The 11,859-nt window shown below is 39.8% G+C and overlaps 1 protein-coding gene across 1 annotated transcript in view; it reads right to left on the bottom strand.

Moving 5' to 3' along the window:
• LOC125466576 (ADP-ribosyl cyclase/cyclic ADP-ribose hydrolase 1-like) overlaps positions 1-11,859 on the bottom strand; it is a 34,413-nt gene that overhangs the window by 10,605 nt on the left and 11,949 nt on the right. The window contains exons 4-7 of the mRNA XM_048561276.1: positions 10,557-10,692; positions 8,740-8,822; positions 3,460-3,536; positions 578-670 (exon numbers count right to left, since the gene is read on the bottom strand). Of these exons, the coding sequence (XP_048417233.1) occupies positions 578-670; positions 3,460-3,536; positions 8,740-8,822; positions 10,557-10,692 (389 nt within the window). The remainder of the gene's footprint in view (positions 1-577; positions 671-3,459; positions 3,537-8,739; positions 8,823-10,556; positions 10,693-11,859) is intronic.

Genomic DNA, 11,859 nt, shown 5'->3' with positions numbered 1-11,859 from the left:
ATTGACTCATAACTGCCCTCAGGTCAATGAGGGTTGGGTAATAAATGCTGCCTGGTCAGTGACACCTCATCCCATGAATGAATAAAGAAAAAAAATCAATCAAATGCCAGTTTCCTTTCACAGTTCCGTCACTCCTTTTTATTAAATATCCATGCTCCCATCTGTCTTCTGTGCAGTAGCACAGGTATAGCAGGCATCTCTCCACTTGGGGAATCTATACGGTTCCACTCAATTAGATACCAGGCTGGAAATCTAAGATAATGGGAACTGCAGATGCTGGAGAATCCAAGATAACAAAGTGTGGAGCTGGATGAACACAGCAGGCCAAGCAGCATCTCAGGAGCACAAAAGCTGACCTTTTGGGCCTGGACCCTTCATCAGATGAAGGGTCTAGGCCTGAAACGTCAGCTTTTGTGCTCCTGAGATGCTGCTTGGCCTGCTGTGTTCATCCAGCTTCACACTTTGTTAGGCTGGAAATCTAACTCACTTTACCATTCCACTGAGCTGCAGTGGAAATAGCAAAAGTACTACGTAATAAAACCTACGATATGCATGCTATAAAAATTAAAGGACTTACTTATCAGGCCCATTAATATTGTCCATGATCCAGAGTTGAACAAAGGTAACTCGTGTATTGTCTAGTTTTCCAAGTTCAATTTCTCCAAAAATGCTAGTGGCAATAAAGAAAGGCATAATCAGTCAAATAAAGTCAAAATACTAATGTAATCAATAAGAATATTGATAGGATATTCAGGTGAACAATAGTTTAAGTTGAAGCAACTGACTAATTGATGCAGAGATAGTAGGAACTGCCGATTCTGGAGGATCTGAGATAACAAGGTGTAGAACTGGATGAACACAGCATCAGAACAGCAGGAAAGCTGACGTTTCGGGTAGAGATTAATTGATGCATAACTTTCAACTGTAAATTCTGTTATGCACCATAAATTCCTTTTATAAAATGCCGAAGAAAATAAATATACATGCCACAATGAACATTCAATGTTCAAATAGTTTAGTATAAATTTACTTAAGTTAATATTGCCATGAGGGTATCCATTACCTGTTTAAAGATGCATTTCAATTTAAGTCCTTACAGTAGTCTTATCCTTGAGTATTTACTACATTTGGAAAATATAACATTGCATTTGACCTCAAAGTATTTCTATGCTGATTCATCAAAAACCCGATCTCTAAAAACACACAAACATACACACCACTGCAAACAAATATCTTTGATTGCCAACAGTGTCATTTTCACATTTTCACATAATTGTGATGATAGTGAAATTGACAGGAACAGAAAATGAATACAACACTTGCTATGCAACCTTGCTCCCTGGCTTTGAATTCTCCAGTGGAAAATGGATCTGGAACTGTTAAAAATTGAAACTAGGCAAAAATATGTTGTGGACAAAAACAGAAGTTTCTGGAAAAGCTCAACAGGTCTAACAGCATCCGTGAAGAAAAAAAATTGAGAGTTAACGTTTCTGGTCCAGTGACCATTCATCAGATCCAACAGGTTAACTCTGATTTTTTTCTTTCACCGATGCTGCTAGACCTGCTGAGCTTTTCCAGCAACTTCTGTTTTTGTTTCCGATTTACAGCATCCGCAGTTCTTTTGTTTTTCAAAAATATGTTGTGTTACCTCATCTTGCCCTGTTGCAAGTGTGGTCACCAATCAGATTTACACAATCACATGTAAAGACCACCTGGCAGCAACATTGAATTTCAAGGACACAAATAATCTTGGGTATTGCTGCAAACAGGCTAACATGAAAAATAAACAAGACACAATGTTTCTTTTGTGTAAACTTCCAGAACAGATCTGTTCAACAGGGTCTGTTTCTTGAGGAAAGCCAACTTCATAACTAACATTTCTAGACTGGATACCAATTTATTTCCCAATTAATTTCAAATAGAAGATAAAATGCAGTATCTGGTGCTGGCATTGGAAATAGTTGGCAAATAAACTATTTCTATTTGTTATGGCAATGTTGGTCAGAAGGCATTTTGACTTTGGAAACCCTAACTCCTGTAAACAAATGTATCTTGTTATTAAAATCATGTTATTAATGAATATTTACACACTCTCCATTTCTAGACTATATGTACCCCCAAAATGATAAAGGTTTGTAAGTTAAGAGAAGTTTATCACATTGACTACATAAGCCTACCTGAGAAGTTGTGACTCTAGATAAGGGTTACTTTATCTCATCTCAAATTTTAGGAATCTACTTAACATTACCTGAAATATCTAATATAGATTTGCAATAAAGACGAGTGGTGTTATCACTGAAATGCACCATTAAGCCACTCTTGACATTCAATGGTGTTATCATCACTGAATTTCCCACTATCAACATCTTGTGATTACCATGGGCCAGAAAGTCACTTGGGCTCACCACATTAACACAGTGGCTACAAAAGCAGGTCAGAGTCTAAGAGTACTGTGGTGAGTAGCTCACCTTCTGATTTCCCAAAGTATGTCTACTAGCTAAAAGGCACAAGTCAGGAGTGTGATGGAACACTCCCCACTTGCATGGATGGGCCCAACTCCAACAACTCTCAAAAAGCTTGAACCATCCAGGACAAAACAGCCACTTGACTGGCACCATATCCAAAATATCTACTCCTTCTACCACTGATGCTCATTATCAGTGGTGCGTACTACCTATAAGATGCACTGCAGAAATCCACCGAAGATCCTTATACAGCTCCTTCCAAGCTCTCAACCAATTCCATCCAGAAGGACAAGGGCCAAAGATACTAGGGAACACTACTGTCTGCATGTTCTTCTCCAAGCTACTCACTGTCCTGGCTTGGAAGTACATCGTTGTTCCTCTGGTGCGTACTACCTATAAGATGCACTGCAGAAATCCACCGAAGATCCTTATACAGCTCCTCCCAAGCTCTCAACCAATTCCATCCAGAAGGACAAGGGCCAAAGATACTAGGGAACACTACTGTCTGCACGTTCTTCTCCAAGCTACTCACTGTCCTGGCTTGGAAGTACATCGTTGTTCCTCAACTGTTGCTGGTTCAAAATCCAGGAATTCCCTCCCCAACAGCAATGAGGGTCAACCCTCAGTAAATGGACTGCAGTGATTCAAGAAAGCAGCTCAGCACCAGCTTCTCAAGGGCACCTAGGGATGAGTAGAAAAATACTGGCCTGTCAGCAATCACTATGTCCCATGAGTGAATTAAAATAAATGTAAAATCAGTCCCTATTTTTCTTCAAGTTAATTGCTTATTCACATTTGAGTAAAAGTCCCTTTTTGGATCAGGGCTCTTATTGTCTGCCCACAATCTTGGTGGGAGACCTGTGGAAGCCAAACAGAAAATGCCCATCTGCATCATTTATCCAGTGTCTCCACCAAATATCTATCAAAGATCACAGAAATTCGACCATGTCGTATTCCAAAGCAGAATTCTGTCATGTCGATATTGGTACTGTACCTGTTATTCCTGAAGGTTTCTCGATAAGCAGATCCATTTAGCATCACTGTTACTTCTCCTTGTGCCCTCATTGCATACTGTGAAGTGCAATGCATGCAATTACTTGTCTATCATCTAACTAGTCAAGTTCAATCAAAACTACAAGCATCATTTTCCTTCTGAACAAATAATAAAGCCTGGTTTTACCCGATAATCGGATATCTGCACAGGTCAGTTAGGTATAAACACACTGATTGGGTTTTCACTTGTGAAGTGTTGTCACTTGTTTCCAATCATCACCCATAATTCTGTGCAGAGTTAGAAGGGTAACTCACCTTGACTATCCAGGATTGTACTTATCGGTCCCTGGCCTTTCCTTACCACTTTTCTTCAATAGTGGCACCTCACTTGTGGTTGTCAATGATGCAAATATCTCAGCAAGGGATCCAACAATCAGTTCCCTAGCTTCCATAGAGTGCTAGGGTACACCTGACTAGGTCCCAGGGATTTACCCACCTTTATGTTTTAAGACATCCAGCACCACCTCCTGTATAATAAAGGACATTTTTAAAGATGTTGTTTAGTTCCCCACATTCTGTATCATGCATATCCTTCTGCACAGAAAACACTGATGCAAAAAATTCATTTAGTATCTCCCACCTCTTCTGTGGTTCCATACATAGGCAACCTTGCTGATCTTTAAGTGTCCTCCCATTTTACTCTTTGGTCCTTCATGTATTTGTAGAATCCTTTGAATTCTCCTTAACCCAATTTTCTCCTTAACCCTTGCCAAGGGGAGGCCTTGGCCTAGTGGTATCATTGTTGGATTGTTAATCCAGACATCCAGAATACTCTCAGGACCCAGGTTTGAATCCCACCCATGGCAGACAGTGGAATTTGAATTCAATAAAATATCTGGAGTTAAGAGTCTAACGAGGACTGTGAATTTACCATCAACTGTTGGGAAAAATCCATCTGGTTCACTAATATCATTTAGAGAAGGAAACTGCCATCCTTATCTGGTCTGGCCTACAAGTGACTGCAGACCTACAGCAATGTGGTTTACTCTTAACTGTCTTCTGGGCAATTAGGGATGGGCATTAAATACTCCCTAGCAAGCAACACCCACACCCTGTGAATGAATAAAAAAAATTGCCATGCCCCCTTTTTGCCCTCCTGATTTCCCTCTAAGTATACTCCTACTGTCTTCATGACTTTCCATGGACTCCCTCAATCCCTGCTGTTTATACCCGATATATGCTCCCTTTTTTCTTGACCAAAATCACAATTTCCCTTGACTTCCAGCATTCCCTGCAGCTACCAGCCTTGCCCTTCACCCTAACAGGAACATCTCTAGACTCTTGTCAGCTTATATTTGAAGGCATCCCATATTTCAGCTGTACCTTTACCCGTAAACATCTGCTCCCAAACATTTCTTGCCTAATACTGTCAAAATTGAAGCTGAAAGAACTGTGGATGCTGTAAATCAGGAACAAAACAGAAGTTGCTGGAAAAGCTCAGCAGGTCTGGCAGCATCTGTGAAGAAAAGCTCGGAGTTAACATTTCAGGTCTGGTGACCTTTTCACAGAACTGTCAAAATTGATATCAGTGGTGGGCAAATTGTTGGAGGGAATCCGGAGAGACAAGATATACATGTATTTGGAAAGGCTAAGACTGATTAGGGATAGTCAATAGGACTTGCGCGTGGGAAATCGTGTATCACTTGACTGAGATTTTACGAAGAAGTAACAAAGAAGATTGATGGGGGCAGGGTGACAAATGTGATTTATGTGATTTAATTTAGTAAGGTGTTCAACAAGATTCTTCATGGTAGGCTGGTTAGCAAGGTTAGATCACATGGAATATGGGTGAACTAGCCATATGGATACAGAACTGGTTTGAAGGTAGAAGGTTGCTTCTCAGACTGGAGGCCTGTGACCAGCTGTGTACCATAAGGATTGATACTGCTTTTCATCATTTCTATAAATGATTTAGATGTGCACATTGGAGGTATGGTTAATATGTTTGTAGATGACACCAAAATTGGAGGTGTAGTGGACAGTGAAGAATGTTACCTCAGAGTACAACACGATCTTGATCAGATGGGCCAATAGGCTGAGGAGTTTAATTTAGATAAATGTGAGGTGCTGCATTTTGGAAAGGCAAATCAGCGCAGGACTTTTACACTTAATGATAAGGTCCCGGGGAGTGTTGCTGAACAAAGAGACATTGGAGCGCAGTTTAACAGTTCCTTGAAAGTAGAGTCACAGGTAGACAAGATAACGAAGAAGGCATTTGGTATGCTTGCCTTTATTGCTCAATGCATTGAATATAGGAGTTGGGCGGTTGTGTTGTGACTGTACAGGACATTGGCTAGGCTACTTTTGGAATACTGCATGCAGTTGTGGTCTCCCTGCTATAGGAAGGATATTGTGAGGTTTGAAAGGGTTCAGAAGAGATGGGCAAGAATATTGCGAGGATTGGAGTGTTTGAGCTTTAGGGAGAGGCTGAATGAACTGGGGCTATTTTCCCTCAAGTGTCCAATCCTGAGGGGGTGACATTAATAGAGATTTATAAAATCATGGGGGGCATGGATAGGTTGAATAGCCAAGGTCTTTTCCACAGAGTAGGGGAGTCCAAAACCAGAAGGCATACATTTAACGTGATTGGGGAAAGATTTAAAAGGGACCTATAGGGCACCGTTTTCATGCAGAGACTGGTGCTTGTATGGAATGAGCTGCTGGAGGAAGTGGTGGAGACTGACACAATTACAACAGTTAAGAGGCATCAGGATGCATATATGAATAGGAAGGATTCAGAGGGATAATGGGCCAATTGCTGGCAAGTGGAACTAGATTAATGTAGGACATTTGGTTGGCATGGATAAGTTGGATCGAAGAGTCTGTTTCCGTGTTGTATGGCTCTATGACTCTAACTAAGAAGTAAAAATTATGACATCATCAGTACTGTGCAGAGGAGGTCATTCAGCCCATTGTGTCTGAGCATTTTAACTTTGTGCCTGCAAACCCTTGCACATTATTTAAATAATCATCCAATGCCTTCTCAAATGCCTCAAATCAACCTGCATCCAACCTTACTTCTAATCAATGCATTTCATACTCTAACTACTCACCTCACATTTGATTCTTCTGCAGAACACTTTGAAACTGTGGATTCCTGATCAGTTTGTAAGAAGAAACAGTCTGTCCCTGTCTATGCTATCTAGGCACAATATCATTTTAAAGTTCTCCTCGTAGCCTTCCTCTCTCTAAAGAAATATGTCCCAACCTCTTCAATCTATCATCATAACTGCAGTCAATCACCCCTGGAACTATTCCTGTAGGTCTCTTCTGCACTCTCTCCAACACATTCATTTTCTTTTCATAATACGACACTCAGAATTGTACACAATAATCCAGCTGAGGTCTAACTCATGACTTATGATGAACATGTATACATACCTACACATATACATACGTATACAAACTTCCCACATTTGTACTCTATGCCCTAACTTAGAATACTCTATGCTTTAGTAACAGCTCTATCCACCTGGTCTCCCCTTTAAAATTGTACCCTTCGTTTTATGTTATCTGGCCATATTCTTTCTACCGAAGTGTGTAATCTTGCACTTATCTGAATTGATGTTCATTCTGTCCAGCCATACAACCAACATGTCCTCTTTGCAGTTTACAAATTTTGCTGACATTTGTGCCATTTCCAAACTTGGAAACTGTTCCCTGCAGAACAAGATCTATACTATTGGTAATAGGGAAAAGTAAGGGTCCCAATACTGGGAGACTCTAGTACAAATCTTCTTCCAATCCAAAAAATGCCTAGCACTCTGTTTCCTATTCCTGAGCCAATTTTGTACCCATATTGTTACTTCCTCTTTTAGCCCATAATCTATAGCGTTACCCACAAATCTAATGTGTGGCGAAGTACCAAGAGTGTTCTGAAAGTCCAAACTTGCCGGCATTTGGCAGAGTGGCCAAGGCAGGTTTATAAAGAATCCTTTGGTTAGGCTTTCCTCCGGCCCTGCAGTTTTTTGATCTCCCCGACAAGATGCCTTCTATTTGACTCTTATCTTCCAACGTTCCTTGGAACATCTTCTCCCAGCATTTAGTTATATTGCTGTTCATGGCCTTTGGCCAACGGCAACGCATGGATCATTGTACAATTCCCGTTCCCACCAGCCGTGGAATTACTGCCCCAACCCTGTTTCTGATTGGAAATAGACTAGAGAGTAATTAAATTGAGGCCAAGGAGATAAAATAATCCCCCAACACTGAATGCTTCAACAGGATTTCCCTCCTGTTCCATATCCTCCCAGAACCCTCTCCCCAACCCCCTCTCTGATGAAGGGTCTAGGCCCGAAACGTCAGCTTTTGTGCTCCTGAGATGCTGCTTGGCCTGCTGTGTTCATCCAGCTCCACACTTTGTTATCTTGTACCCAAATGAGAATTAGGTTTAAAGCTAATTTCTATGCTTTACCAGCTATTTTTCCTTATCTGACACTTTTTATTTTAAAATGCAGTTCTTTTCTCAGTTTCATTCCAAGCTTCATCCTTGAAATAGCAGAAATGTTTAATGTCTTTCTTTTATGCCCTTATTATTCTCACTTTAAGTCTAATTTTCTTCTCTCTCTAAAGACGTTGCTTCAGGCCATTGCAAGGTCCCATGTTTGCTCAAAATAGAGACAGTACTTAATCCAGGATGACAAATGAAAATTATAACTTTGGTGGTGAGAATTGTAGGGGCATGTCAATTGACCACCAATCCTGTTCACCTAATATTCACTAATTTTGTTTACGGCAGGAAACGGTTGACATGATGATTTGTTTTCCCTTCTTTAGTTTAGGCAACATTTTTGTCATGTCTACTACTCAGTTTCCAATGCTGTTCAGGGGTACCTCATAAAATCAGAGGGTTTCAGTCAAGTCCAAGCTGGTAATTATACAGCTATGCTGCATGATGGAAGAACAGGATTGGTGGTTTCTAAATGAAACTGAAATGAAGGGAAGTATAATTGATGAAATGGAGGAGGGGGAGGAATGGATCTCCAGGAATGGTCTTTTTGGTGTTCCCTCCTTTGTTGTAGAGGTTGGCTGGTGGACTGCTGGGCTTTGACCACATTGATACAGGTAAGGGCCTTGGTCTTCATGTTTGAGGATGCATTTTGGAACTAATACTGAATGGGACTTAGCTGGGTCTTGAACTAAAAAAGGTGTTGTTCCAGTATTACTGGCCCAGAGCAATACACCACCTCATCTGAACTGTTTCAGTGAAAGAAACACTTACATCTTCAGATGCCGCCTTCCAAAATGAACGCATTGAATTGTTTTCACACTCATTCCACCCAGGACATGCTTCAAAATTAGGCTCTGTAACAAATTAATCAGCTACAAATCAAACTATTGTACACACAAATACGTTAGGATAATGTCCAGGAGTAGCTTGTTTAATATTCAGAAGCTTTTTAATGGTTTTAAATGTTGACTCATTGTTTTTAAAAGAAAGACAGTAAAAACGTTGAACACACAATGGTTTCTTTGAAGAAATTTATGCTAATCTCTCAGGCTTAATTTGCGGGTGGGGATACATTCTGAGGATAATGAAGGAAATGAGTGTGGATATTGCAGTGACACTGGTATTAGTCTTGCAATCTTCTCCAAATTCAATGGTGGCGCCAGGGAGTGGAGAATTGCAAATATAACACCCTTGCTTCAAATAAGGTTGTAAGGATGAGCCCAGCAATAACAGCCCAGTCAATTTTAACTTCAGTGGTAGGGAAACTCTTTTTTGCAGACAGCAATATAAGCTGAATCAATAAAACGTGTTACAAATAGTGCAAAAACTCATTGTTAGAAAGTATTTAGTGGCTGCTTAAGGCAAAAATGGCTGCTATAATCATGTGACTGGATTTAACAGTAACCTTCCAGAAAGCTCTTAGACATTAACACTAGCCACGCAATAACCCCAAGAACCTCAAGATGGGTCGGGATTAATAACTATTGCATTATATTCTGTTATGGAAATGATAAATCTATAAAAAAATCTCTTACACAAAAGAATTACAGGTTAAACCAGTCCACAACAAGACGTATTAATTATTTTGCACTTAACCTTGTAAACGGACCATTGACAGATGACTATCTGAAATGCATGTCTTTGTCTTGATAGAAATGCTTGTTTTCACCTTGAAGGATTGGTCAAATGACTGCCACAGCATGGAACCCAACTGGCCTTACAATGGTACAACTTTGAAATAGCAGCTAGTTTATGGATCAGTACAGCAATATATAATATTTAATGACAATATCCAAAATCTTAACTCTGAGCCACAATGGAAGGAAGCCTTTGTGTAAATAAACTGTGTTAAATATGTGAAACAGAAATTACAAATGAGCAAAACTTACTCCAAAAGAATTTGGGAGGGAATTTTGAAGAGAAGAAAATGACATATACATCAAGCAAGGGCCAGTAAATCAACCCGCCTCCACAGAGGAATTCCAGACTACTAGCTCCAACCTTGGACATTATCTTGAATGCAAAGACATTGATATATAAAAAGCATTTGAGATTCAAGGTGTTACTAACTGAATAATCTTTTCCATTTATCTATTTCTTTGTATGTTTTTAAGCATGCTGGTGTTGTGGAGAAACCCCCAAACCTGCATCGAAGAATATGTGAAATAAACCCTACTACTTTTCTCACTTTGGTACTGTGTTGTCACAGTCCTTAAAGTTAGAACTCAAACACAGAGTGGACTTACCACTGCTTAGAAAGGAGAAAAATCAAGACATAATCTGCTTACAGATAGTTAGTGAGAATAGGGGAAGATTTGTTTTAAAACTTACAATTTATCATTAACAAAAACCCAGATTTTGTCTCTTATTAGTCAAAGAGCAAAGAAATTAAAAGGTAGGCACGAAAGTGGAGTTCAGGCCAAAATCAGATGAACCATGATCTTACCGAGTGGTGGAACAGGTCGATGGGTTGAGTGGCCTACTCCTGCTTGAAATTCTTAAGTTTGTATATGGATATATTCAAATGGATGGCGTCTAGCTATGGTAGGCAATTCATGCTCTCTGTCAGAAAGGGTGTGATTACTCACCTGAGCTGGAGAGTTTTCCACACCAGTTCAGGCCGTCCACCATGTACCCAATCAAAGTGCTCTCAAGAGGCATCACCTTGTGTGTAACATCAGTGTACTGAAGGATGAGCCTTTTGGTCTGGCTCCAGAAGATTGACTGCATGGGATAAATATAGATACTATATTAAAGTCTCAGCAGTGTTATTGAAATTCAAAAGAAACAACATGCATGTCAAAAAAGATTTAGAATTACACGATTGGATTATTATATGCTGGGGTTTTCAACCTTAAAATGAACTTTTACATTAAAAAAAGCAGCAAGTAAATAGTTTAGGAAATTTACTAATCTATCTGCTTATTCAATAAAGATGGGATGTTCAGAACTGACAAGTTATTCAAACACTTGTGGCTTGCTCTATCACTCAGGGATCCACAACAAGCAACCAAGAGGTTCCTCTGGCAAATAGATTTAAAAGCTCATTAAATTGAGTTGGTGAAACAATCTTTAAGGGATCCACAGAATGGATAATAGAATACATGGTTTAGATTTTGTCTAGGCCCATTTCTGAAGAAGGGTCGAGACCCGAAACGTCAGATTTCCTGATCCTCTGATGCTGCTTGGCCTGCTGTGTTCATCCAGCTCTACATCTTGTTATCTCAGATTCTCCAGCATTGGCAGCTCCTACTATCTCTGTAACATTAGAGAATCATTAACCCATTTGACATTGCTCCCAATTTTATATTCATGTCTTTCAATGAAGATAAAACAGTTGCTAATTCTTTATCACATCACATTATTGGCCAATATCAAGATCTGCTCCATTGACCATCACAAAACTGAACAGTCTGTACAATTCATTAGGTCATCACTAGTATTCACGAAGCAAGTATGTCACATAATTCAGATTTATAGATTGTTATGTTTTAGGACACTGTCTTTAGCTTCGGGGAAAAAGTAGGAGATATTGTGATCTGCCATAGTTTCTGCCTAACAACAAGCCTGAATGCCATGGCTGTTAATGTATAAAGTGAGGCCCAGGATGTTTGGAAAAGAAGGTGTTAGATGTTCAGAGTTGGAGACAATGGCAGCAGTATCTGTGCTGAGTGGTTAAAATGTTAGTCTCCAACATCACAAGAAAATATTAAGAAGGTCAGATTGTGAACCAGTATTCACGAAACTGCCCACTTACTTCCAACTTCAAAGAGAGTTTGCCTCATGGGTAACTAATCAGCATTTCTTTCAGGATACAAAACCCATGCAGATGGGCTTTGAGAGCTGAAGGGCTTCTACGACATCCCTGAAATTAACAGACACAGGATGTTT

This window comes from Stegostoma tigrinum, chromosome 1 (assembly GCF_030684315.1).
Source record: "Stegostoma tigrinum isolate sSteTig4 chromosome 1, sSteTig4.hap1, whole genome shotgun sequence".
NCBI lineage: Eukaryota > Metazoa > Chordata > Chondrichthyes > Orectolobiformes > Stegostomatidae > Stegostoma > Stegostoma tigrinum.
This window is presented reverse-complemented; position numbering and strand designations above follow the sequence as displayed.